The 27078-nt window shown below is 59.2% G+C and overlaps 3 protein-coding genes across 4 annotated transcripts in view; all 3 read left to right on the forward strand.

Annotated features, from left to right (window-relative positions):
- The window catches only part of FAM193B (family with sequence similarity 193 member B), a 30393-nt gene extending 24912 nt beyond the window's left edge, over positions 1-5481 (forward strand). For both annotated transcript variants that reach the window (XM_056112830.1, XM_056112831.1), the window contains 4 exons: positions 389-1313; positions 1411-1486; positions 3687-3784; positions 5076-5481. In XM_056112830.1, coding sequence (XP_055968805.1) covers positions 389-1313; positions 1411-1486; positions 3687-3783 — 1098 coding nt within the window. In that variant the 3' untranslated portion in view covers position 3784; positions 5076-5481. The remainder of the gene's footprint in view (positions 1-388; positions 1314-1410; positions 1487-3686; positions 3785-5075) is intronic.
- A 2511-nt stretch (positions 5482-7992) lies between these two features.
- On the forward strand, positions 7993-14657 carry DDX41 (DEAD-box helicase 41). Its single transcript, XM_056112919.1, has 17 exons — positions 7993-8097; positions 8188-8298; positions 8525-8684; positions 9386-9460; positions 9571-9631; positions 10061-10197; positions 10863-10935; positions 11033-11186; positions 11268-11404; positions 12174-12336; positions 12442-12573; positions 12777-12848; positions 13413-13509; positions 13662-13811; positions 13906-13977; positions 14101-14211; positions 14308-14657. The coding sequence occupies exons 1-17, from the start codon at positions 8071-8073 to the stop codon at positions 14442-14444; spliced, it is 1869 nt and encodes a 622-aa protein (XP_055968894.1). The 5' UTR covers positions 7993-8070; the 3' UTR covers positions 14445-14657.
- Positions 14658-18427: 3770 nt separating this feature from the next.
- Positions 18428-26757, forward strand: DOK3 (docking protein 3). Its single transcript, XM_056113039.1, has 5 exons — positions 18428-18509; positions 20410-20718; positions 24187-24286; positions 24392-24564; positions 26119-26757. Exons 1-5 carry the CDS (start codon positions 18444-18446, stop codon positions 26755-26757), a joined length of 1287 nt encoding a protein of 428 aa, XP_055969014.1. The 5' UTR covers positions 18428-18443.
- Positions 26758-27078: the final 321 nt, after the last annotated feature.

A 27078-nucleotide genomic window follows, 5' to 3' on the forward strand; every position in this document is an offset into this window, starting at 1 on the left:
CTCCCACCCCCCCCCCCAACCCCCAAAAAAAGAACTCAGCTTCTGCCTTAACTGCTGAATGCTCACATTCCCTCCAGGTGTGTTCTCTGATATCCCCACCTCCGGAATATGCCCGGACCCTCGCCAGGAGACTCCCAGCCCTGCTTCCTTGCACTGGGAGATCTGCTTCCTCCAATATGCCCTCCCTGAGTACTCTGGGATCTGAGCACTATGCTTGCTTCCTCGGGGCACCATCAACACACACACACACACACACACACACACACACACACACACACACACCCGCGTGTGCCCAGGGCGCCATCAACACACAACACACACACACACACCCCCGCATGTGCCGGGCATTGCCAGGCTGCCACTGACACCCCCCACCTTGTATTGGCAGGAGAAGGAGAAGGCCCAGCTGGCAGCCGATGCCCTCAGGCCCGGGCCCCCAACTTTGTCTGCAAGCCGCGAGCCGCCAGCGGCCCCCGAGCAGCTCCTGGAGTGGCCAGAGCGCGAGCTGGACCGGGTCAGCAGCTTCCTGAGCAACCACCTGCAGGAGATCAAGGGCGCGGTCAGCGGCTCCCTCCGGGCCAGCTTCACCCTGGACAGGAACGGCTTTGCCAAGGAGGGGCCCGCTGAGGCCCCCGGCCTGGCCCCGTGCAACCTCAACAGCTCCCCCGAGGAGCGGCCGGACATCAACCTGGACCTGTCCCCGCTGACCCTGGGCTCCCCGCCCGGCGCCCCGTCCCCGGCGCCACCCCCGTGGGCCGACCTGCGGGTCCCCCCGCCCGGGATGCTGCCCGAGAACGGGCTGGTGAGAAGACTCAGCACCGTGCCCAGCCTGTCCCGGGTGATCTGGGTCAAGAGCCCAAAGCCCGGCCACCCGGGCCCCGAGGAACCGAGCACCAAGCCGGAGCTGCCGGAGCCTGCAGCCGCAGGCGGGAAGGCCCGCAAGGGCAAGAGACAGAACAGCCAGGCCAAGAAGACTGAGGCCGGCTCGGCCCCCCGGCCCCCCGCCAGCCTCGACACCCCCAGTGCCAAGGGCCAGCCCCCCAGCCCCAAGCTGCCCGGCAAGTCACCAGAGCCCCCCAGAGCAGGCGGCTGTGTCGCCGAGGGCGGGGAAGGCGGCCGGGGTGGCCGGCCGGGGCCTGGCTGGGCCGGCAGCCCCAAAGCGGACAAGGAGAAGCGAAACTCCTGGCGGAGCTGGCCACCCCCGGAGCCCGAGTGCCCCCCGGCCCCGGGCCCCGCCAGACCCCAGAGCCTGCCACAGGTCAAGGCCCGCAGCCGTCGGAGCCGCAACAAGGAGAAGTCGGCCGCCTCCTTGGGTGAGTTTCTCGGAGAAGGGACCTCGGAGCGCGCCGGCCGCGGGTGGCCTGGCCCCAGGCGCTGAGGCCCCCCCCACCGCCGGCTGTGTCTTCCTAGATGACGTCTTCTTGCCCAAGGACACGGAGGGGGTGGACATGGACGAGACGGACCGTGAGGTGGAGTACTTCAAAAGGTAGGACCCGAGGGGTGGGAGGGTCTGGGCCCCCAGAGGGAATAGCACAGCTGGGAGGGCGCTTGCAATGCCGCCACCCCGGGGTTCCATCCCCGGCACCCCACAGGGGCCCCCAGACCTCACCGATGAGCACAGGGCCCTGAGGATGCAAATTGCTGCGTATGTGTCGTGATTTCAGGGGACCAGGCAGTACCAAGGTCAGGCAAACACTAGATGTGGGCCCAAATGTCACCAGATCTGTTTTGTTTTGTTTTTTTTCTTCTTTTTTTTTTTCTTTTTCTCTTTTTTTTTTGGGGGGGGGGGTTCAGTCCAGCGATGCTCAGAGATTACCCCTGACTCTGCTCTCAGGAATTATTCCTGGTGGTGCTTGGGTACCATATGGGAAGCCAGGTTGGGGATCGAACCCAGCTCACCCATGTGGAAGGCACACAACCTAGCCACTGTACTATAGCTCCAACCCCTCTGGGATTTTTGTGTTGTTTTGTTTGTTTTTTTCATTTGCTTTGTGACCACACCCAGTGATGCCCAGGATTTACCCCTGGCTTGAGCTTAGGAATTACTCCCACTATACTATCTTCCAACCCCAGGTTTTTTGTTTTTTGGTTTTTGTTTTTCTTTTTAGGTCACACCTGGGGATGGATGCTCAGGGGTTACTCCTGGCTCTGCACTCAGGAATTACTTCTGGCAGTGCTCAGGGGACCATATGGGATACTGGGAATCGAACCCAGGTCGATCGCATGCAAGGCAAACGCCTTACCCGCTATGCTATCACTCCAGCCCCCAGCTCATTTTGTGAGAGCAATTTGTGCCCCTGGTCTAGAGTGAATGAGGGAAGGTCAGAGTGGTAGGATGGCCAGGAGGGTGCGTGCTGTGCCATGCATGTGACTGACCTGGGTTCCATCCCTGCCATCCTGTATGGTCCCTGAGCACCGCCAACTGTGGGCACAAAATTAAAAAAAAAAGTTAAATTTCACATGAAAAAGGGTCTTCATGCCAACACATCATTGGTGCAGAGATTTGAGGATGAAAAGAAACACCACACCAGGGCAAAGAGAGGCCAGAGGTTCTGGTGCCTCCCCTGCCCTACATATGGTGAACCTGGGGTTGAATCACCATTACCCCATAGAGCTCCCTGAGCACTGCTAAGGAGTAGCCACTGAGTACCCTGGGTGTGGCCAAAACCCCCTCCACGCCCCCCACCAAAAAATAATAATTTAATTTCCATTCTCATTGGATGCAGACGTTGACTAGGAAGGAAGCTAGAGAGAAGCCAGGACGGACGGAAGTGATGGTACAGCAGGGAAGGCTTTTACCTTGCACACACTGACCCAAGTTCGATCCCCGATATCCCAGTTTCCCCTGAGCTCAACTTGAGTAGTTCTTGAGCACGGAACCAGGAGTTAGCCCTGAGCCCAGTCAAAAAAACTGGAATAAGAGGGAGCTGGGCACCAGGCACTTACCTGGCATGTCTTATACCCTGGACTAGAGCCCAGACTGGAAAAAATATTTACAGTTGTGGGGCTGGGGTGCTGGTCCAGCAGGGAGGGTGTTTGCCTTGCACACAGCTGACCTGGGTTCGATTCTCGACATCCCATAGGGTCTCCCAAGCTCACTAGGAGCAATTCCTGAGCACAGAGCCAAGAGTCAGCCCTGAGCATCACCGCGTGCAGTCCAAAACCTTTTTAAAAAAGGGGGGGGAGGGGCTGGAGAGATAGCACAGTGGGTAGGGCATTTGCCTTGCACACGGCTGACCCGGGTTCAATTCCCAGCATCCCATATGGTTCCCTGAGCACCGCCAGGAGTAACTCCTGAGTGCAGAGCCAGGAGTAACCCCTGTGCATTGCTGGGTGTGACCCAAAAAGCAAAAAAAAAAAGAGAGAGAGAAAGAAAGAAAATGGAAACAGAGCAAAGGGCCGGGCCGGAAGTTGGCCCAGTGGGCCGGCTCACTGCCCAGCTCAGATGAGGCCTTGGCCCACCCAGGCACTGCAGGGTCCCCAGCCACTAGACAGGTGGGGGCCCAGCCTGCACGGTTCCCCCAACCCCCAGAGACGATCATGCAGAGCCCATGCAGGCCCTTATGTGACCAGGACACGTGGGTCTGGAACTGGAGTGGGGGCCCAGGCGGGAGGCACGAGGGAACACTCCCCCCGCCCCAGACTCACTCTCCTCTCTCTCCCCCACCCCGCCCCCCCAACCCCAGGTTCTGTTTGGATTCTGCCAAGCAAATTCGGCAGAAGGTGGCGGTGAACTGGACCAACTTCAGCCTCAAGAAAACTCCTCCTAGCACGGCTCAGTGAGGTACGGAGATGCCCCCTGCACTCTGGGTACCCCGCTCCCCACGTTCCCCCTGCCTCTCCTCTCCTCTGCGGTCCCTCGCATTCCCCCACCGTCAGCTGCTTCCAGAAAGCTTCAGGGATGGCGCTATACTTTGAGGCTCAGGGGAACCCCAGCTTTGGGGGTCCTTTGGGCCTGGGGGAGGTGCTTCCAGGGGAACATGGATCATGGATCCCCCATTTTTCTCCCACTCTCAGTCTCTGCACCGCTCCCAGCTGCCAGGCAGCTTAGGTAGCTGAGGATGGCTGAGGAAGAAGCTCGGGGTCCAGGTCAGGATTTTCTGCAGCCCCATCCCCCAACTTCAGGATGCAGGGCCGGGGCTGGCTAGGCGCCCTGGTCCTATCCCAGGCTAGGGTGTGCACCTTCCAGGAGTTCTTACAGGAATGGGGGATCCACTTGCCCCCCACACACACACATGCACACTCGCTTCTCCATCTGGACAAAATCATAGAGTGTCCGGACAACCCCCCTTCCCCCCCATTGGATTTGCGAAGCCAAGGGGACTGAAGCCCACCCTCTGGGAGAACTCCGGCCCCCTCCCCCACCACCTCTCTCGATGGTATGTGCCCCAAGAACAAGATTGGGGGCCCAGAGCCATAGTCCAGTGGGAGGGCGTAGTTCTTGCACATGGCCGACCCAGGTTCGATTCCCCGCATCCCATAGGGTCCCCCGAGCACTGCCAGGAGTCATTAATGAGCGCAGAGCCAGGAGGAACCCCTGAACATCACTGGGTTATACATATATACACATATATATAACCCGCACGGCAGAGCCTGGCAAGCTCCCCGTGACATATTCGATATGCCAAACTCAGTAACAACAAAGTCTCCAATGGAGACGTTACTGGGCCCGCTCGAGCAAATCGATGAACAACGGGAGGGCCTTTACCTTTACCTTTACCTATAACCAGGATTAGGAGTCAGAGAGATCGTATAGTGGGAGGACGCTTGACTTGCACGTGGCCAGTTGGGTCACATCCCTGGCACCCCATCGGTCCTGAGCACTGCCAGGAGTGACCCCTGAGCACTGCCCTTGTGGCCGGGAAACAAAACCAACAACCAAGAATGGGACTGGCAGGAGTGGGGGTCTGGGCTGTAGCAGAAGGGTCTGCTGTTCCTAGGATCCCCGGCAGGAACCCTCAGCCTCTGACAGCAGGCCACTCCCCTACTCACCCCTACCCCATCCCGGGAGGCCCACGGTACAGGGGAGCCCTGTCCCTCACCACGTGGTCCTGCCCTTCCATTTATCTCAGCCTCCTCCACCGGGTCCAGCAGCTTCGGGTGGCCCCGGGACCCCGACTGGAGCTGACGGTCGACGGTGCCCCTCCTTCCCAGCCCGCGGCCCCGACCTTCCCGCCGCCGCCGCCGTCGGACCAACCCAAAGCTGAGACGCGGCTGCAAGCGGCGGGGGAGGCGGGGGTGGCCCTCCGCATCCACAGAGCCGTTTTCCTGGTGCTACGCCGCCGGCAGCCTCGAACGCCGAGCCAGGGGGGTGCTGGGCTGGCGGGGCCGGGGGGCGACGGTACTGCTGCCCCCTCCCCCATTCTTTGTGTTCGGGGGTGTTTTTTTGTTCGTTTGTTTGTTGGGGGGGGATTATTTTTCCATTCTTTTGATACTGTGAAGATCTTTCTTGCCGAAAGATAAAGCAACATTTGGACACAGCAGCTGTGTGTGTGTTGGTGGTTGGGGGGGGGGCCGGGGAAGCTCCTCAGAAGCTGGGGTGTCCTGGGCCAGAGCCATACATAGCGCAGCGGGAAAGGCGCTTGCCTTGCACGCACTGGAGTCGGGTTGGATCCCCAGTATCCCCATACATCCCCATAGGGTTCCCCCAAGCCCACCAGGAGTAATTTCTGAGCCCTGAGCATCACCAGGTCTGGCCCAGAATCAAAAAAAAAAAAAAGTTTGGAGGTGGGAGGGTGGGGTGTCCTACTTTAGTCATTGAACTCACTACAGGTCCCTGGGTTCAGGCCCTGGAGCCCAAGTTTTGGGTTAGTCCTCGCTGTACTGGGCAGAGTACATAGGCCCATTTTGCAGATGAGGGAGACTGAGGCCCTGGGAAGGCAGCTTCCTGGCCAACTTTGTTGTCTGGCCCACCAGGGCTAATTAAGCCCAGCTGCCCTCACCCCAGTGAGGGAGAGCTGCATCTTTAGGGCCCTGTCAACCATGGTGACTGGACCTGGTGGCAGCAGCTGTGGGTAGGAGGGGTCTGGGAGCCCAGGAGCTGGTCCCGGGAAGAGACTGAGCACTGGTGAAGGAGGGAGCTGGATGGAGATGAGCCCACCTGGAAACCAAGTCCAAGGCTCTCCCTTCTCTCCCCTCTGCCCTCCACACCTGATTTGACTCCTAGAGATTTGCTGGAAATTCCTCATAAAGCCAGGAGTAAATCCTGAGCACTGCCAGATGTGGGCCCCCAAACCAAAAGAATCCAAATAAAACCAGCCAAGGAGCTGAAGCTGGGAGGGAACTCCCCAGGCACATAGCTGACTCAGATTCAATCTCCAGCACCCCCTATGGTCCCCTGAGCCTCACCAGGAGTTAGCCTTGAGCACCACTGGGTGTGGCCCCAAAATAAGGCTGGAGACACAGTATTGCAGCTAGAGCACTTGCCTGCACACAGAAGACCTGGGTTTGATCCCGGACATCCTGTATGGTCCCCTGAGCCCACCAGGAGTGATCCCTGAATGCAGAGCCAGGAGTAAATCCTGAGTGCTGCTGGGTGTGACCCAAAAAAAGCTAAGAAACAAAAAAAGTATTTGGGGAGAGGGGCAGCGTGAAAAATGATGGGGCCAAAACAAAGGCCAAAGAAACAATACAGGAGTTTTAGGAGCTTGCCACAAAGCTGGTGTCAACGTTGGTTAGATCCCCAGCACCCCATATGGCCCCCAGAGCTTGCCAGGAGTGACCCCCGAGTGTAGAGGCAGGAGTTAACCCTGAGCACTGCCAAGTGTGGCCCCAAACAAAAAACCCACAAACGTTCAGGAATGTGGCTCTGTGGTGAGCATTGTATCTGATGCCCTGCATTCAGCTGCTAATATCAGGTGCTTCCCCTCAGCACTCAGCCAGGAGTCCTCCCTGAGCATCATTGGGAGACTGCCCTGAACACTGCCTGCTGTGGCCCAAAAGTCAAATTTTAAAAAATGGATCAGGAGCTAGAGAGATGGTACAGGGCTAAGATACATGCCTTTCTTAGCCCAGGATCGAGCCCCAACTTCTCATGAAGAGTCCCTCAAGAGCCACCAGGAGTGATTCCTAAGTACAGATCCAAGAGTAAGCCCTGAGTACTGCCAGGTGTGGCCTCAATGCCCCCAAATTACTGATCACAAAAAAAAATCCCCAGGAACAAGACCACTCCTGGGGCTGGAACACGTGATTTACACGTGGAGGCTCCAGATTTGGTCCCTAGCACCGCCAGGAATGTGGACCCTGAGCACTGTTGGGGTTGACATCTCCCCAAAATAATAAAATTCTGGGGTCTAGCCCATCCTTTTAAGGCTCAGTTCTTGGTACGGCTCCGAATGCCTCCATTTGCAGAGAACCGTCACGCCCATACTCCTGGCTCTGAGGTCCACACACCGCCTCCCCGCAAGCTCCGATCCAGGGGTCTCCTGCTTCGCAGGACAGAAGCCACTGAGCTTTGTCACTTGCCGCACAGGGGTTGCATGATCACGGACAAGCCTGAGCACGGCAGGACCGGGAGGGAAGGCTATGAGGCTCCGTGGAGGGGAGCAGGTGTGTGAGGCGGGTGGGTTAGATCCCCGGCGCCGCCCCACGTCAAACGATACTCATCCAAACAGACTGTCACCATCCGGAACACTCATAGACACTAGTAAGGTGGCCGTGAGCGTGGGCCCCTTTATTCCACCAGCCAACGCATCGCTCCGGGACAGAAACCTCCGTGGGTTCCTAGTGGTCCTGTCCCCGGATTGTCGCCAGCCGAGGGGGCACACAGACCGCCGGTTGGGCATGCACGGTGTCTTCACGCTCCGGATGAGCGTTGGACACCCGGCGGATGCCTCTCTGGGATCATCTCTCCACTTCCACCCCTCTGGGCACAAGCTTTCAGCATCGACTCCCAAGTTTTCCCGCGTCCCATAATGCTTTACCTGGCGCTCAAGAAGTTTGACCCTCGGCGCGACCCGGCAGCCAGTGGAGGTAGTTGCTAGGCGCCGACGTCGACTTCCTCGCCTCCGATTGGTTCGCCCTTCAAGGGAGGCGGGCTTTAGCCGCGGCGCGCATGCGTGCGGGCAAAGAATGGAGGAGTCGGAACCCGAACGCAAGGTGGGAGCGAGGCTGGGGGTCCGCGCGGGCGGCGGGTGGCTGTTTGAGGCTGAGGGGGCGGGACCGGGCCTGATTCGTGTGTGTCCGCAGCGGGCTCGCACCGATGAGGCGACTGGCGCAGAAAGCCGTTCGGAGGCGGAGGATGAGGACGACGAAGACTACGTGCCCTACGTGCCGTTGCGACAGCGCCGGCAGCTGCTGGTGAGACCCCCCAGCTCGGAGGGCCCGCGGGTTGGGGGACTGGGGGTGGGGAAGAGGTGTCGCGGTGAGTTGAGACGGGATGGCGCGAGACCCAGGCAAACGTGGGACTGGGAAACCTAGTGCAAGGGACTGGAACGGAACTCCAGCCTCGCGCCCCGAGCCGACCCCCGGGCTCCGAGGCCGCCCATCGCGGAACTGGCTCTGAGGGTCCCTGCTGGAACTTCAGCTCCAGAAGCTGCTTCAGCGACGGCGCAAGGGAGCGGCGGAAGAGGAGCAGCAGGACAGCGGCAGCGAGCCACGGGGGGATGAGGATGACATCCCGCTGGGTCCCCAGTCCAACGTCAGCCTCCTGGATCAGCACCAGCACCTCAAGGAGAAGGCGGAAGGTGGGCACGACAGTGCAAGTTGGGCGGGGCAGCTTCGGGGGCACGGCTTAGAGTCGGGCGGGGGCTATCTGTTTGGGGCGTGGTTTGAGGCAGGGGCGGGGCATCTGGGGCGTGGTTTGGAGGCAGGGCGGGGTATCTGTTAGACTGGTTTAGTGTCCGGGCATCTGCTTGGGGGCGTGACTTAGGGTTTAGGGGCGGGGATATCTATTGGGGCGTGGTTTAGAGGCAGGGCGGGGCACGGGAGGTGGACCAAGCTCCGCCCCTTGCTTTGGTGTTTATACTATTAAGTTTCCCCAGCCCCCCCACTTCCCTTCTTTTTGTCATTGTTGTGATGTCCGGGCTCATTCATGAGGTTGTCCTGCTTTGGGGAAGTGCCCACTCTTGGTTGTGTGGTTTGCACACAATCCAGTTCCTGTAATCATATACTCACATCATCCTGGATCGTACAGTGTATATTATTAAAGGGGTGCTAAATCTCTTTCCCGCCCCATTTTTCCCTTTTTGAGGGGGAAGGGATGGGGTTGGTGCTGGGCCACACCCAGCGGTCTTTCGAAGCTTTTAGTACTGGCCCTGTGCTCAGAAACGAACCTTGACAGTTGTCCTGGGAGTCATGTCATATGTGGTGTCAGGAATCAAACCAGGGTCAGCTGTATGCAAGGCAAGTGCTTTACCTCTTTTACTATGCCTTCACGTTTTCTCAGCCCGCAAGGAGTCTGCCAAGGAGAAGCAGCTGAAGGAAGAAGAGAAGATTCTGGAAAGTGTGGCCGAGGGCCGAGGTAGGACCTTGGTCAGGGAGGAAGTGGATCCACACACGCTTACCAGCGGGGTCTGTCTTCATGGGCCTGGGCAGGAATCAGCCCTGAGCCTCACGTGTCTCCGCTTCCAGCCTTGATGTCTGTGAAGGAGATGGCAAAGGGAATCACCTACGATGACCCCATCAAAACCAGGTACACAGCTGCAGCTTGTGTATAAGTGGGGGTTGGCGGGGGGCGAGGGGGGATCCTGGCTGGAGGGGGGCCGCGGAAGGGACAGTATAAAGGGCTGGATGTGAACTTTGCATGCGGGAGGCCCACAGTCCATCCCTGGCACTGCATGATCTTGTGAGCTCAGAAACTAAGAAAAAAAAAAAGAGGGGCTGAAGTGATAGCACAGCGGGTAGTGTGTTTGCCTTGCACGCGGCCGACCCGGTTTCGATTCCCAGCATCCCATATGGTCCCCTGAGCACCGCCAAGAGTAGTTCCTGAATACAGAGCCAGGAGTAATCCCTGTGCATCACTGGGTGTGAGCCAAAAAGCAAAAAAATAAAGAATATTGCGGGATTCCCCCAGAGTTCCGGGGCCAGGCTTCTCTTGACTCTTCCCCGCTCCTGCCCGCAGTTGGACCCCGCCCCGGTATGTACTGAGCATGTCTGAGGAGCGGCACGAGAGGGTCCGGAAGAAGTACCACATCCTGGTGGAGGGGGACGGGATCCCGCCCCCCATCAAGAGCTTCAAGGAAATGAAGTTTCCCGCAGGTACAGGGGGCCCTGCAGAGAGCCAGGCTTTACAGCAGTCAAAATAGGGCCTCAGAGGGGCGGAGCCACTAGTACAGCAGTTAGGGAACTTGCTTTTAGTATCCTGATGTAGGTTTGAGCCCTGGAACCACATATGGTGCCAGGAGTCAGCCCTGAGCCCAGAGCACCACAAGGTGTGGCCCCAAAATAAAAATTCAGTAAAAGGGCTGGAGCGATAGCACAGCGGGCAGGGCGTTTGCCTTGCACGCGGCCAACCGGGTTTGATTCCCAGCATCCCATAGGGTCTCCCGAGCGCCACCAGGAGTAACCCCTGGGCATCGCCGGGTGTGACCCCCCAAAAACAATCAGTTAAAAAATAGCCGTCATCTTGGTCCTTCCGCTTTTCTGCTTACGTTGTCACTTGAGTAGGGGGGGTGGGGGGCACAGACAGAGATGATCCCATCTCCTTGGTTGTGGGGCTCGGGGTCACACCTTTTCCCTCCCTCGGGATGCTCAGCAGACAGCTCAACACTTTGTACTGACCTGCACATGTGGGAGTGCCAGGGATTGAACTCGAGGCCTCCTGCTTGCCCCACCAACTCTCCTGGGCCAGGGATGGAGGGGAAGGTGGGGGTGGGTGGACAGTGTCCTCATGCCGGCCTGGACGGGGGCGGGGTTTCCCACAGCCATCTTGCGGGGCCTGAAGAAGAAAGGCATCCTCCACCCGACGCCTATTCAGATCCAGGGCATCCCCACCATGTGAGTGCCCGGCCCTGGGGGGAGGAGGGAGAGAGGGAGGGGGGCGGGCCAGGGGCGGGGCTCGAGGTCACCTCCCCACCGCCTCCGCTGCCCGCAGACTCTCTGGCCGGGACATGATCGGCATCGCCTTCACGGGCTCGGGCAAGACCCTGGTGTTCACGCTGCCCGTCATCATGTTCTGCCTGGAGCAGGAGAAGAGGCTGCCCTTCTCCAAGCGCGAGGGGCCCTATGGCCTCATCATCTGCCCGTCGGTGAGCCCCCCCACCCCCATCACACCCCCTCCCCTCCCCCAGTCCACCGACCTCAGGGGCTGACCCTCTGCCCCCCTGCAGCGGGAGCTGGCACGCCAGACCCATGGGATCCTGGAGTATTACTGCCGCCTGCTGCAGGAAGACAGCTCCCCGCTCCTGCGCTGCGCGCTCTGCATTGGGGGCATGTCGGTCAAGGAGCAGATGGAAACCATCCGACAGTGAGTACCCCTACCGCCACCCCCCCCCCCGGGGTTCTATCCCGGGCACCCCAGAGACCTCACCCCTCCCCCTCCCCCAGGACCCCTTCAAGAGTGATCTCCGAGCACAGAGGCAGGAGGAAGCCCTGAGCATGGCAGGGTGTGTTCCAACAGCCAAAACCTTGAATAGAAAGAAAAGAACAGGGGGCAGGAGTGATAGTACATTGGGGAGGGCATTTGCCTTGCACATGGCCGACCCGGGTTCGATTCCCAGCATCCCAGAGGGTCCCCCGGGCACCGTCAAGAGTAACCCCTGTGCATCGCCGGGTATGACCCAAAAAGCAAAAGCAAAAAAAGAGAACAAATCGAAGGGGCTAGAAGAGAGTGCGGTGGGGAGGGCGCTGGCCTTGCAGGTGGACGATCGAGCTTCCATCCCAGCACCTGATAGGAGTGAGCACCGCCAGAAGTTATTGATCCCTGAGCACACATCAGCCCTGAGCACCACTGGGTGTGGTCCCCTTCCCCCAGAATAAGAACAAACCCCAGCAGGAGAGGGGGTTCCGGGGCATCAGTGGGGGCACAGACCGGTGTCCCCAGAGGCAAGCCGGTGTGTCTGAGCAGCTTAGGGGTCTTCAGGAAGCGGGGAGTGGACCACAGCGCCCCCTGGGGGGGGGGAACATGGGCAGTGCAGGCTCTGGAGCTCGGGGGCTCCCGGCAGCATCCAGTGTCTCTTCCTTGGGAGCGGGAGGCCCAGGGGACCCTGAGCTGAGGGTCCGGCCTCGGTCCACAGCGGAGTGCACATGATGGTGGCCACCCCGGGGCGCCTCATGGACCTCCTGCAGAAGAAGATGGTCAGCCTGGACATCTGCCGCTACCTGGCCCTGGACGAGGCCGACCGCATGATCGACATGGGCTTCGAGGGCGACATCCGGACCATCTTCTCCTATTTCAAGGTGGCTACTCCCTTCCCGCCCCCTCCCCCCGGGGTCGGGGAGCCCCTCTCCTGCCCCCCCCTCCCCGACCCCACCCCCAGCAGCTCCCAACCCTCTGCGCCCCAGGGCCAGCGGCAAACCCTGCTCTTCAGTGCCACGATGCCCAAAAAGATCCAGAACTTTGCCAAGAGTGCCCTGGTGAAGCCGGTCACCATCAACGTGGGCCGCGCCGGTGCTGCCAGTCTGGACGTCATCCAGGTGGGTACCCCCAAGCTGCGGGAGTGGACTTGGAAGAGACCCCTCCCGGGGCCCCAAGTCCGGGTAGGGAATAACATTGTGCAGGGCGGGGACCCTGCACTTTCTAATACCACCCCCCCACCCCACACCCCCGCCTTGGGGCTGTGGCTGGTGAGCCTGACCCAGGGGCCTCCCCCACCTCTCACCCGGCTTCGTGGCGGCAGGAGGTGGAATACGTGAAGGAAGAGGCCAAAATGGTATACCTGCTCGAGTGCCTGCAGAAGACGCCCCCGCCAGTGAGTACCATCCCCCAGGCCAGCCCAGGCGTCACAGGGACTGAAGGTGCAGGGTGGACGTCTAGGTCCAGAAGGGCGCCTTCCTGGACCACTCCACCCAGCCAGGAGTGCTATTCCTGGCTCAGTACTCAGGAGCGACCCCTTGTGGTGCTTGGGGGAACCTACATAGTGTAGCTCAGGGGCTTTTCCTGGCTCAGTGCTCAGGAGCGACCCCTGGTGGTGCTCGGGGGGGATCTATAGTGGTGTAGCTTGGGGGCTATTCCTGGCTCAGTGCTCAGGAGCAACCCCTGGTGGTGCTGGAGATTTAACCCTGCAGTGGGCCTCGTGCAAGGCAAGCACCTTCATCCCTGTGCCCGCTCTTTTTTTTTTTTTTTTTATTAGTGAAACACCATGAGGTACAGTTGTAGATTTACAATTTTTTGTGCTTGGGTTTCGATTATACAATGATCAGATACCCATCCCTCCACCAGTGCCCATTTTCCACCACCATGGATAATATCCCCCCACCCCCATCCCCCCATCCCCCCTGCCTCTGTCCCTGTGCCCGCTCTTGGTCCCCAACAGGTGCTCATCTTCGCCGAGAAGAAGGCGGATGTGGACGCCATCCACGAGTACCTGCTGCTCAAGGGAGTGGAGGCCGTGGCCATCCACGGAGGCAAAGGTCAGTGCGGATGCGGACCCCACTCCCCACATGCCTTGCTGCTATCCGCACCCGCTGGCCTGGCTCGCTCACCTCCCCGCGTGGACCAGAACTCCTCCCCGCGATGTCCCTCACAGCCTCACACCTGCCTGCACCCCTCCCCCCCCCACTAGACCAGGAGGAGCGTACCAAGGCCATCGAGGCCTTCCGGGAGGGTAAGAAGGATGTCCTGGTGGCCACGGACGTCGCCTCCAAGGGCCTGGACTTCCCGGCCATCCAGCACGTCATCAATTACGACATGCCCGAGGAGATCGAGAACTACGGTAAGGGGCGGTGGGCTGGGAAACAATCGAGGGTACCCCAGCCCCTCCCCCCAGGGCGGAAAGGCCTGACGCTGGGTCCCCTCTCCTGCTGCAGTGCACCGGATCGGCCGCACGGGTCGCTCGGGAAACACAGGCATCGCCACCACCTTTATCAACAAGGCCTGTGGTGAGTGGGCACACCCCCTCCACCCTACCCCACTCCCCCACTACCGGGACACTGCGCCCCCACCCCCCCGGCTCAGGGTGGGGCCTGATAGCAGCTCCCCCGCTCCCCCACCCCCACCCACAGATGAGTCGGTGCTGATGGACCTCAAAGCGCTCCTGCTGGAGGCCAGGCAGAAGGTGCCTCCCGTCCTCCAAGTGCTGCACTGCGGCGACGAGTCCATGCTGGACATCGGAGGTAAGGACACGTGGGTGGGGCGAACGGGTGCGGGAGTGGGCGGGGAGCGGGGGGGGGGGGGGTCGCCGAGCACTGACCACGCCTCCCCGTGCCCAGGAGAGCGTGGCTGTGCCTTCTGCGGCGGCCTGGGTCACCGGATCACCGACTGCCCCAAGCTGGAGGCCATGCAGACCAAGCAAGTGAGCAACATCGGCCGCAAGGACTACCTGGCCCACAGCTCCATGGACTTCTGAGCGGTCCACGCCCCCTAGGAGGGCGCCCGGCCACCATCGCCCCTACACCAGAGCCAGTGTCTGCAGCCCAGCTGGGCTGGGCCACCCAGGACTGGCTGCCTATCCCCCCCCAAGCCCCGACCCCCGAGCCCCGCCCATAATTACTTATTTTTGTTCCCCAGCTGCCAGTAAAGCACAAACCGCGCTGGGCTCGCTGCCCTGGCCCAGCTCCGAGTCTCCGCGTCTGACTTGTGTCCGAGCCCCTCCCCCATAACGCCCCCTGCTGGCAGGGCCAGGCCTGCCCTCCCCGCAGCTGTTCACTCCCAGCTTGCTGGCAGAAGGGGCAGTTGAAGCCGGGGTGGGGCGGGAAGGGGAGCGCGCCCCGCCAGTGTTCCCATGAGCTGCCTGGATGCATGACTCCAGGGTGGGTGGACCCAGAGGAAGTGGGAGTTTCTGGTCTGGGGGGCGGGGGCGGCTGGGTGTCACTCCAGCATTGCCCCACAGGTGAAGCTCCCCTCTGAGGGTCCACTTCCTGCCCAGGCTCCCTGCACCCCACCCGCTATGCCCATAGAGGGAAGCTGAGTCCACAAACACCCCACTCTATAGGCAGGGACCCCAGTAAGCCAGGCAGTCCCCGGGTGAGTGTGGGGCGGAACCTGACAGTGAGCTGACTGTGGGGGGCTATCACAGGGCCCCTGCAGACCCGCCAGGATCCCACACACTAGACACCCTCCGTGGGGAAAGGGCCCCCCCATGCAAAACTCTGCCCGGCGCATCCCTCAGAGCGCCGCTGCTGGCAGGTTACTTAAAAGGTTTCTGAGCCCAGTTTCATCACAAGGCAGGAGGCGCTTGTGGCCACAGCAACCTGGGGCCCAGTGGCACTTAGGTTTCCTGCCCCAGGAGCCAGCACTCTCAAAGTGCTCCCAGCAGTGGCCTGCAGATATGATCACACACACACACTCACACACATTATAGCATGAAACAGCTCAGCAGAGTGGGAGGGGTTGAGTGACAGAGGGGCAAGTGGAGAAGAAGGCAGGAGGAAAACTGGGGACATAGGGGTGGGAAATATACACTGGTAAAGGGACGGGTATTGGAACAATATGTAACTGAAACCCAATGGTAAGCAACTATAACTGCATCTCACAGTGATTCAATTTAATTTTTTTTTTTTTTTTGCTTTTTTGGGTCACACCCAGCGGTGCATAGGGGTTACTCCTGGCTCTGCACTCAGAAGTTATTCCTGGCGGTGCTCAAGGGATCAATGGGATGCTGGGAATTGAACCTGGGTCAGCCGCGTGCAAAGCAAACACCCTACCTGCTATGCTATCACTCCAGCCCCCAATTTTAAAAATATTTTTAATTAAAAAAAAATTAAAAAAGGGGAACAGGCCTTAGCAATAGTACAGTGACCCCCAGCATCCTGTATAGTCCCTCCACCCCCACCCGGGCACCACCAGGCATAATTCCTGGGTTCAGAGACAGGAGTAACCCCTGAGCATCATGAGGCAAATCAGATGTGACTAAAAACAAAGGAGGGGCTGGAGCAATAGCACAGCAGGTAGGGCATTTGCCTTGCATGTGGCCAACCCAGGTTCAATTCCCAGCAACCCATATGGTCCCCTGAGTAGGAGTGATTCCCAAGTGCAGAGCCAGGAGTAACCCCTGAGCATCGCTGGGTTAACCCAAAAAAGCCAAAAAGAAAAAAAACAAAGGAGAAAACAAAAGAAGCAGCGCTCAGGGCAAGAGCAGAAGGGGTCCATGTTTGCGCATCTGCATATTGACATGTTTGCTGAGCTGGAGGTCCTGGATTCAACCCTTGAGCACTGCTGGGTGGAGCCCACAAAAAGTCTGAAAGGACGGTGAGCAGGACGCTGGCCAGGGTTCAGTCCCCAGCACTATGAATAGACCCCCCCCCCGGGAGCAATTCCTAAGAGCAGAGCCAGGAGGGATCCCCCGAGCACTGCCCAGTGTGGCCCCAAAACCAAAAAAAAGGAAGAGATTGTCCAGGGAGGACTGGGCCACACCCTGGACTCTAGGCTCCATGCCCTGTGACCTCCCAAGCACCACCGCCAGGTGGACCCAAAACCCCTGGAGGAGCCCCCTGACCCCCACCAAAGCTGGAGACATAGGGCAAGGATTAAGGTACACTAGTCTTGCATCTGCAGGTTGATTTTAGGTTGACCTTGTGACCACTCACTACTTCCGGAGCAATTGCACAGCGGGTAGGGCATTTGCCTTGCACACGGTCAACCCGGGTTCGATTCCTCTGTCCCTCTCGGAGAGCCTAGCAAGCTACCGAGAGTATCCAGCCCGCACAGCAGAGCCTGGCAAGCTCCCCGTGGCAGATTCGATATGCCAAAAACAGTAACAACAAGTCTCACAATGGAGACGTTACTGGTGCCCGCTCAAGCAAATGGATGAACAACAGGAGGACAGTGCAACAGTGCCACAGTCTTGCATGCAGCTATCCTGAGTCCCCTCACCTTGCCAGGAGGAATCCCTAAGTATAGCCCTCCCCCTCCCAAAATCAAAAAACAATTGAGGAGCTAGAGCAATAGCACAGCAGGGAGGGCGTTTGCCTTGCACATGGCCCCTAAGCACCGCCAGGGGTCATTCCTGTGTGCAGAGCTAGGAGTAACCCCTGTGCTTTGCCAGGCGTGACCCAAAAAGAAAAAAAAAAAAAACAACAGGAGGTGAATCCCCCGCCTGCCACCCCAAGATTTGCTGCCAATAAAATTTTTAAATAACATAAATAATAAACTAAAATGCAGCATCCGGGGCTGGAGCGATAGCACAGCAGGTAGGACGTTTGCCTTGCATGTGGCCCACCCGGGTTTGAGTCCCAGCATCCCATTTGGTCCCCTGAGCACCTCCAGGAGTAATTCCTGAGTGCAGAGCCAGGAGTAACCCCTGTGCATCGCCAGGTGTGACCCAAAAAGAAAAAAAAAAGTTGAAAGTATGTGTGGGCTACAGGGATAAAACTGGGGTTGAGGGTGCTAAGACACTTGCCTTGCATGTGGCCAACTCCAGTTTGATCCCCAACTCCGCACTGGGTCCCCGAAAGTCCAGCAATGAGTGATACCGGGGTGCAGAGCCAGGAACAGCCCCTGAGCACCACCAGGTATGCCCAACCATCTCCCCACTCCCCTGCCCCCAAGAAAAGGAAAAGGTGTTATCAGGGGGCCACAAGCTCGTAGCCCCCTCTGCCTACAGGACGGGGGTCCCCAGTGGGCCTCCATGAACTCAGACAACAAGGAAGAGCCAGAAAGGCTTCCTGGAGGAAGAGGTGTGGCCTGGCATCCCAAACCACACAGGAGTGATGGGTGCCACAGTGGGGCCAGGCATCAGGACTGGGCAAAGGAGCCCATGCAAGGTGGGGGGAAGCAGAGAGGAGAGAGAAAGCGAATCCCAGGGGTGGCTGGAGTAATAGCACAGTGGGTAGGGCATTTGCCTTGTATATGGCAGACCTGGGTTCGATTCCCAGCATCCCATATGGTCCCCTGAGCACTACCAGGAGTAACTCCTGAGTGCTTGAGCCAGGAGTAACCCCTGTGCATCGCCGGGTGTGACCCAAGAAGCCAAAAATAAATAAATAAATAAATAAATAAATAAATAAAGCGAATCCCGTTCCCCAGGGGAGACCAGGCAGCCCTGCCGGGCGGACCCACCAGTCAGGATTCAAGAGTGACCTCCCGAGGAGCTGTTTCATCTGGGGGACCCACGGTTGGGGGCCAAAGAATGATCAAGTCTGGGCGGGAGGTTACCCGACCCCATCATGCCTTCCTGTTAAGCACTCAGGAACACGTGAGGCCCTCGAGACCCCCCCGGGAGTTAACGGAGGCTCTGCCTCCCCCCACACCCAACCTAGTGCTGTACGATGATGACGGGGCTCCCCTCCCCCCACCCCTGCAGCTGCCACTCTGGACAGAGGGAGGGGAAGTGGCCAGAAAGGGGAAGTGTGAGGCCCTCCCCAGGCTGGCTCGGTTTCCACCTCAGGCGCTCCGGGCCAGCACCGCCATGGACGGCCAGGAACCCCCAGTCAAGGACGGGATCCTCTTCCAGCAGCAGATCAAGTTCGGCAAGGTGGGAACCCTGTGGCCAGACGGTCACCAGGGGTGGGGGGAGGACACAGGGGGGTGGAGGAGGTGGCGGGGGGGGGCCCATCCTGCCCCAGCCTGGCAACCTCTCCCCCCTCTAACACCCCATATTAGATCTGGGACAATGGGGTGGGGGTGGGGGGGATACTCAGGTCTGAGAAACCAAGCCTGAAGCCCTGAGATCGAGACAGCCCAGAGGAAGCACCCCCAAACTGGAGTCTCGGAGACCCAGAATGGGGGCAGCAACAGCCCCGCACCCCAGGGCAGTTGGGGGGCCTATCACCTACCTCAGGGCTGTTGGGGGGTGGGGGCGAGTTGCGCTCGGGGAGCCCCACCCTGCAGAAGTTGGCTTGAGGCTCCTCCCAGCCAGGTCACAGGACCGAAGGGAGGGGGGCCTTCAGCACCCCACACCCCCCTTCCTGCAACCCACAGCTGCTGCCCAGGCAGATAAACATTGGGGCTTCCTTGAAGTTATTTGCATGTTTCTACCCCTGCCAAAGCTGCATCCCACACCCCTGCCCAGGGCCTGGGGGCCAAGTTGAGGAAGGGGACACAGTTCTGCCCTGGGCACCTGATCCTTCCCAGACTTCACCCGGGAGGGCCCCTGGTATTCCCATGCCCCTTCAGAGGCACGAGGACAGCCATGCTCAGTCACCGGAAAATCCACGGGAGGGGGCCAGAGTCGCAGGACAGGGCTGGCCTTGCACGAGGCTGAACTGGGTTCAGTCTCCGACATCTCCTAGGGTCCCTCGAGCACTGCCAGGAGTGCAGTCAGGAGCCAGGCCTGAGTATCGCCAGGTTTGGCCCCAACAGGGGGGGGGGGTGGAGAGAGAAAGAGAGAGAGAGAGAGGGAGAGAGAGAGAGAGAAATTCAGGGGCTGGAGTGGTAGCACAGCAAGGAGGGCATTTGCCTTGCACTGGAGACCCAGGTTCGATCCCCAGCATCCCAAAGGGTCTCTTGAGCACCGCCAGGAGTGATCCCTGAGCACAGAGCCAGGAGTCAGCCCTGATTATTGCCAGTATGGTCTGCCCCCCCAGAAAAAAAAAAAAATGAAAGGGAGGTTGGAAGGATTGGAACCCCGGACCTGGCAGCTTGCAAAAACTCCCTCTGGGGCTAGAGCAATAGGACAGCGAGGAGGGTGTTTGCCTTGCACTCAGCTGACCCAGGTTCAATCCCTGGTATCCCATAGTCTCCTGAGCATCACCAGGAATGATCCCTGAGTGCAGAGCCAGGAGTAATTCCTGAGTATTTCCAGGTGTGACCTCCTCCCACCCCCCCCCCCCAAAAAAAGCAAGAAAGAAAATTGTTTAAAAACAAAAAAAGCTTGGGGCTTGAGCGATAGCACAGCAGGTAGGGCACTTGCCTTGCATGCGACCCACCCCGATTCAACTCCCAGCATCCCATATGGTCCCCCGAGCACTGCCAGGGGTAATTCCTCAGTGCAAAGCCAGGAGTAACCCCTGAGCATCACCGGATGTGACCCAAAAAGCCAAAACAAAATAATAAAAAAAAAAACACCTGCCTCTGGGGCTGGAGAGATAGCACAGAGGGTAGGGCATTTGCCTTGCACGAGGCCGACCTGGGTTCGATTCCCAGCATCCCATTTGGTTCCCTGCAGCACCGTCAGGAGTAACTTCTGAGTGCAAAGCCAGGAGTAACCCCTGAGCATCGCCGGGTGTGACCCCCAAAAAAAACACCTGTCTCTAGGATGGGGAGTTTTGCCTAGCTGCCTGCCATCCCCACTTCTGGGGGTGTGAGCTGACTCCTGGCTCAGGGATCACTCCTGGTGGTGCCCCAGGGATCTTCTGCAGGGCGGGGAAGCTGAGCCCAGCGTCCTCCGCCTGGTCCTCTAGCCGCATCCCCCTTAACCCTGGTCTCCCCCGCAGAAGTCCTGGCGGAGGATGTGGGCTCACCTGTACGCCGGGGGCCCCTCCGGAGTGGCGCGGCTGGAGAGCTGGGACATGCGAGAAGGAGGCCCCCCCGGAGGTGCGAGCGAGCGGGCCGCGGGGCCCGGCCGGCGCGGGGAGCGCAGGGTCATCCGCCTGGCCGACTGCGTGTCCGTGCAGCCCGCTGAGGCTGAGAGCTGCCCGCGGGACACCAGCGCTTTCATGCTCAGCACCACGGAGCGCAGCCACCTGCTGGCGGCCCAGCACCGGCAAGAGTGGCTGGACGCCATCTGTCACCTGGCCTTCCCGGTGAGTCCCTGCCCCTTCCCCCGTGCCCCTCCCAATACACGCGCATCGCCCTGGTACCATCCCCTCCAACCCTCCGCCCACCCCCCCACCCCCCCGTGGCCCTGGGGACAAATAGGAGCCCTCATGGGACCAATTCCATTGGACTCTTCTCTGCAAGTTTGCTTTGGGGCCCGGAGGCAAGGGCTGGGGCTGAGCCAAGAACTGAGTGCCCAGCCAGGAGTAACCCCTGAGCATCACCGGGTGTGGTCCCCAAAAGGCAAAATAAATAACTGACTAAATAAATAAATAAAGAAGGGAACTGAGATCTAGTGCAGGGGCACAGGCTTGCCTTGCATGAGGACAAAGTCAGTTCCCGGTCTTTTGTTGGTTCTAGTTTGGTTTTTGAGCCACACCCAGCAGTGCGTATGCTTGCATCTGCCTCTGTGCTCAGGGGTCCCTCCTGGGTGGGGGGGTTTCAGGGGCCGAGACAAGTGTCCTACCTACTGTACTATCCCTCCAGCAACCCTCCCAATCCCATGTTGTATTCATAGTACTGTGTGGTCCCCAGGCACTGCTGGGAGTGACTCCCAAGAACAGAGTTGGGAGTAGCCCCCGAGCACCAATGGGTGTGGCCCTCTCAAAAATGGCGGAGGGGGGGCTGGAGCGATAGCACAGCGGGGAGGGCGTTTGCCTTGCATGCGGTCGACCCGGGTTCGATTCCCGGCATCCATATGGTCCCCTGAGCACTGCCAGGAGTAACTCTTGAGAGCAAAGCCAGGAGTAACCCCTGAGCATCACCGGGTATGACCCAAAAAGCAAAAACCAAAAAAAATGGCTGGGGCTGGGGAAAGCCAGAGCCATAGTCTAGTGGGAGGGTGTTTGCCTTGCACATGGTCGACCCAGTTTTGATCCCCGGCATCCCATAGGGTCCACCGAGCACTGCCAGGAGTAATTCCAGAGTGCAGAGCCAGGAAAAACCCTTGAGCATTGCTAGGTGTGACCCAAAAAGCAAAAAGGTGGGGGCCAAATAAAGGAGAGAGTGTCCCAGTAGTAAAGTCTGCAGGGTGCTCTGAGTGAAAGTAGAGTAGATGCAAATGTCCAGGGGCAGGAAGGAGCTGGGTGTATTTCAGGGGCAGGAAGAATGCAACCTGGGGGGTGGGGAGAGGGGGGAGGACAAGGGCCAGTGCAGGGCTGAGGAGGTCAAGGAGGAGGAGGGGGAGAAGCTGGTGAAGGCACCTGTGCACCCACCCACCCCACCTCCACTCTGAGGGTTTAATACTGACCCAGAGGAGAAGCTTGCAGTGGCCGGAATGGCGCAGGGGTGGGGGGTGGGGGGCAAGGGCTGGGGCTGAGTCAAGAACTGAGAGTTTGAAAGGCTCCCTGAGGTGAGGAAATGAGGCAGCCCTTCCTGAAATAGCAGGCTGAGAGATTTTGGGCCTCTCATCCAGACATTCAGCTCTTTTTTTTTTTTTTTTTTTTTTTTTTTTTTTTGCTTTTGGGTCACACCCAGCAATGCACAGGGCTTACTCCTGGCTCATGCGCTCAGGAATTACTCCTGGCCGTGCTCAGGGGACCATATGGGATGCTGGGAATCAACCTGGGTCGGCCATGTGCAAGGCAAATGCCCTACCCGCTGTACTATCGCTCCAGCCCCACATTCAGATCATTTAACGTGAGTTCAAACAGACACTCCAGGGGCTAGAGCCATAGCACAGCAGGTAGGACATTTACCTTGCACGTGGCCAGCCCAGGTTCGATTCCCAGCATCCCATATGGTCCCCTGAGCACCGCCAGAAGTAATTCCTGAGTGCAGAGCCAGGAGTAACCCCTGTGAATCACCAGGTGTGACCCCAAAAAGCAAAAAAAAAAAAAAAGATGCACCAGGGACCGGAGCAAGATTTCAGCGGGCAGGGCGTTTGCCTTGTACCTGGGCAACCCAGGTTCGATCCCGGGCATCCCATAAGGTCCCCCAAGCCTGCCAAGAGTGACCCCTGGATGCACCATGAGCATCATCAGGGGTAGTCAAAAAAAAAAAATACAGGGATCTGAGTGATAGTACAGAGAGTAGGGCATATGAGTAGGGCGTGCGGCTGACCTGGGTTCAATCCTCAGCACCCCTTATGGTCCCCAGAGCCCCCAAGCCGGGAGTAAGCCTTGAGCACCATTGAGTGTGGCCTACAAACCAACCATAAATAGGGAAATAAATAAACAACAACCAGAGGCCCCAAGGGTCTGTCTGGAGCCTTTGTAGAGAAGGGAGGGCATTTGCCTTGCCTGTGGATGACCAGGGTTCAAGCTGGAGTCCCATCAGGAGTGATCCCTGAATGCAGAACCAGAGGTCAGCCATCAGCCCAGACCCACAAAAACAACCCTCCCCCCAAAAAAGGAAAAACCCGCTGGGATGAATAGATAGTACCGCCTGGTTTCCCCAGCACTGCCCAAGGTCAAACACCAGCACCCACCAAAAAATATAAATAAAACCAGCGTAGTTTAAATGGACAGTTTGGAGCTAAAGGGTTTGAATCCTGGTCAGCCGCAGGCAAATGCCCTCCCTGCTCTACAAATGCTTCAGACAGACCCTTGGGGCCTCTGGTTGTTGCTTTTTTTATTTACCTATTTATTTTTGGATTTGGGGGCCACACCCAGTGGTGCTCAAGAACTCAAAGAGCACCCTCTGCTCTTGGGAGCCCCACATTTGAACCTCAGCCCCACGTTGTCCCCAAAGCACGGTAGGGATTGGCCAGCCCCAAACAAACAGGACCAAAAGAAAGGATAGGAGAGGAGTGACAGTACAGAGGTAGGGCATTTGCCTTGCACGCAGCCAACCCAGGTTCGATCCCCGGCACCCCATAGAGTCCCCTGATCACCACCAGGAATAATTCCTAAGCTCAGAGCCAGGAGTCAGCTCTGAGCATTGTCAGATGTGGATACACACCCCCCACAAAAAGATATATATATATATTATATATAAATATATATGTCTATATTATATATATTATATTTATATATAAAAAGATATATATATATATGGCAGAGAGAATCAGCATGTTCGACCAAGTTGGGAGTCAGGAAAAGCCCCAAGGGAGAGAGGAGGTGAGGTGAAGGGGGCCCTGGAGGAAACCATTTCCTGGAGAAAGACCCCAAAATCTCCCATCCCTTCTCTGTTTCAAATCAGAGGGACTCTCTCCTGCCCCCTAAAGAGAGCCTTGGAGCCATAGTACAGTGGGAAGGGCATTACCTTGCACACAGCCGACCAGAGTTCGATTCCCAGCATCCCATAAAATCCCCTGAGCATTGCCAGGAGTCATTCCTGAGTGCAGAGCCAGGAGTAACCCTTGAGCATTGCCAGATGAGACCCAAAAAGCAATAAATAAATAAATAAATAAATAAGTATAAATAGAACCTTGAGTGAAGAGACTAAGGGTGGGAGTCCAGGTTGGCCAGGTGCCACTCCCAAGGTGCTCCATCTGACCTTGGCCTCTTCCCCAGGGCACGGGAGAGTGCTCCCCAGGCTCCCGAGAGGATGAGCGCCCCCAGAGAGGCCTGGTGTGCATGGAGGAGAATTCTATCTACTCATCGTGGCAGGAAGGTGAGGCAGGGGGAGGCGGCTGCGGGGCTGGCATCTCGCAGGGGAGGGGGACAGTGGGAGGCGGCTGCGGAGACTCCCCTCACGTGCCCCACCCCCGGTTCGCAGTGGGCGAGTTCGCCGTGGTCGTGCAGAGGACCGAGGCTGCCACCCGCTGCCAACTCAAGGGCAACTACGTCCTGCGGCTGGACCGCGAGGGCATCCACCTGAGCCCGCCAGGGGGCGCCCTGGTGCTCTACACGTGGCCCTTCCACTACCTGCGCAAATTCGGCTCCTGCAAGGTGAGAGTAACGGGCGCGCGCGGAGCCGGGGCCCAGCGGTGGGACCGCGGGGAGGGCGCGCGCCTGGCGGAGAGCCGACCCGGATTCGATCCCTGGCATCCTATCATGTACATCCCCCTCAGCCCTTCCAGAGAGGACCCCTGTGCTTACTAGCTCTGAGCACAGCTGGGTGTGATCTCTCCCCCCCCCCCAAAAAAAATAACAAAACATTTATATAGGGTGAAGGGGCTGAAAGATAGTGCAGACGCAGTTGACCCAGGTTCAATCCCTGGCACCACAGAGAGTCCCAAAAGCTCACCAGGAGCGATCCCTGAGCACAGAGTGAGAAGGATGCCCTGGGCACACAGCCAGGTGTAGGACACCCAAAAAATATCAGTTGAGGGAGCCAGGAGCGGGTAAGGTGATTGCCTAGCACATGGCCCTCGGGAGGTGGGTTCAATCTCCCTGCACACCATAATGTCCCCAGAGTCCCCAGAGCCCCACCAGGGATAGTGCCTGAATGCGCTAGACCCAGTAAGCCCTGAATCAGGTGTGACCCCAAAACAAATATCAAATATATAAGTATATATTTGATATTTGTATTTGAGAGATGGGCTGGAGTGATAGCACAGCGGTTGGGCGTTTGCCTTGCACGCGGCTGGCCTGGCCAAGCCGGGTTCAATTCCTCCGCCCCTCTTAGAGAGCCCGGCAAGCTACAGAGAGTATCCCGCCCGCACGACAAAGCCTGGCAAGCTACCCGTGATGTATTCAATATGCCAAAACACAGTAACAACAAGTCTCACAGTGGAGACGTTACTGGGCCCGCTTGAGCAAATCGACGAACAATGGGAGGACAGTGATTTGAGAGATATATTTGATATATATGTGATGGGGGGATTGAAAGCTAGTACAGCGGTAGGGTGCTTGCCATGCACGTGGCGTCTCTTGAGCATTGCCAGGAGGGACCCCTGAGCATAGCTGGGTGTGGCCCCCCAACAAAGAAATTAATAAAGGAAAGGGTAGAGGATAGTAGGGCCAGGCCTTGCCCAGACTCCCTGATAAAGGGTGAGGAAGACAGAGGGGAGAAGTGGGGGAGGACGGTGAGGAGGAGAGTGGGGAGGAGAGTGGGGAGGAGGGTGGGGAGGAGGAGGAGGAGGAGGAGGAGGGTGGGGAGGATAGGGGGGAGGAGGGTGGGGAAGATGGTGAGGAGGTTGGAGAGGTGGTGGGGAGGAGGGTGGGGAGGAGGAGGAGGATGCTGAGGAAGGTGGAGAGGAAGATGGGGAGGTGGGTGGGGAGGAGGGTGAAGAGGAGGGTGGGGAGGACGGCTGGGAGGAGGGTGGGGAGGAGGGTGGAGAGTAGGACAGGGAGGAGGGTGGGAAGGTTGGGGAGGAGGGTATGGAGGATAGGGAGAACGGTGGGGAGGATGGGGAAGATTGTGGGGAGGACGATGAGGAGGACGGTGGGGAGGACGGCGGGGAGGAGGGTGGGGAGGATGACGGGGAGGACGGTGGGGAGGAAGGCGCAGAGGCAGGTGTACCCCCCCTCCGGCTGCTGACGGCCCCGCCCGCTGCCCAGGGCGTGTTCTCCTTCGAAGCCGGCCGCCGCTGCGACTCCGGGGAGGGCCTCTTCGCCTTCAGCAGCGCCCGCGCCCAGGAGCTGTGCGGGGCGGTGGCCGCGGCCATCGCCCGGCAGCGGGAGCTGCTGCCCGAGTGGGCCGGAGCTCGGCCCTGCCCGCTGCCCCGGGCCACGTCGCTGCCGTCGCTGGACGCGCCGGGCGAGCTGCGCGAGCTGCCCCCGGGGCCGCAGCCGTGCGCCGCGTCCGCGCCCTACCTGGCCGAGCCGGGCCCGCAGAGCCTGCCGCTGCTGCCCGCGCCCCCCGACGAGCCCCCCGCCGGGCTGTACGCGTCCGTGTGCAAGCGCGCCGGCGGCTCCGACCACCTCTACGAGAACGTGCAGGGCGAGGCGCGGGGGGCGGCGCCGGGGGGTCGCAGCAGCTCGCCCGCCAGCCCCATCTACCACAACAGCGAGGACCTGAGCTGGCCCGGCCCGGGCCCCGACAGCAGCCTGGAGGCGCAGTACCGGCGGCTGCTGGAGCTGGAGCTGACCGACGGCGCCGACGGGGAGGCCGGGCCCGGGCCGGCGGGCGCTCACAGCGGCTTCAAGGCCAAGCTGGTGACGCTGCTGAGCCGCGAGCGCCGCAAGGGACCGCCCTGAGCTCCGTCCCCGCGCGGGTGTGCGCACACACACGCGCGCACACACGCACACACGGGGCCTGGCACCAGGAGAAGAAAATACAGGGCGCACCTTGGAACCGGGGTGGGGAAAGACTGCTTCCAACTATTAAAGCCCCTCACCTAAGAAGTTTCTCTGGTCCCCCTTCATTTGCGCGGTTCGGGGTTCTTTCTGGGTCACACCCCGGGATGCTCGATGCTCAAGGGTTACTCCTGGCTCAGCACTCAGGAATCACTCCTGGCGGTGCTTGGGGATCAAACCCTGGTGGGTCGTGTGCAGCGCGAGCACCCTCCCCGCTGGGCT

The sequence above is a fragment of the Sorex fumeus genome, unplaced genomic scaffold (assembly GCF_029834395.1).
Source record: "Sorex fumeus unplaced genomic scaffold, SorFum_2.1 ptg000019l, whole genome shotgun sequence".
NCBI classification, from domain to species: domain Eukaryota; kingdom Metazoa; phylum Chordata; class Mammalia; order Eulipotyphla; family Soricidae; genus Sorex; species Sorex fumeus.

What these genes read in the sequence shown, in the direction of transcription:
- DOK3 (XM_056113039.1), top strand. Translation starts at nt 18,444, where the DNA reads ATGGACGGCCAGGAACCCCCAGTCAAGGACGGGATCCTCTTCCAGCAG. An exon ending in TCTGTCACCTGGCCTTCCCG is followed by an intron (nt 20,719 to 24,186) that starts GTGAGTCCCTGC and finishes CCTCTTCCCCAG; the next exon opens with GGCACGGGAGAGTGCTCCCC. An exon ending in GCAAATTCGGCTCCTGCAAG is followed by an intron (nt 24,565 to 26,118) that starts GTGAGAGTAACG and finishes CCCGCTGCCCAG; the next exon opens with GGCGTGTTCTCCTTCGAAGC.
- DDX41 (XM_056112919.1), top strand. Translation starts at nt 8,071, where the DNA reads ATGGAGGAGTCGGAACCCGAACGCAAG. An exon ending in AAGTGTGGCCGAGGGCCGAG is followed by an intron (nt 9,461 to 9,570) that starts GTAGGACCTTGG and finishes CTCCGCTTCCAG; the next exon opens with CCTTGATGTCTGTGAAGGAG. An exon ending in CGAGGAGATCGAGAACTACG is followed by an intron (nt 13,812 to 13,905) that starts GTAAGGGGCGGT and finishes CTCCTGCTGCAG; the next exon opens with TGCACCGGATCGGCCGCACG.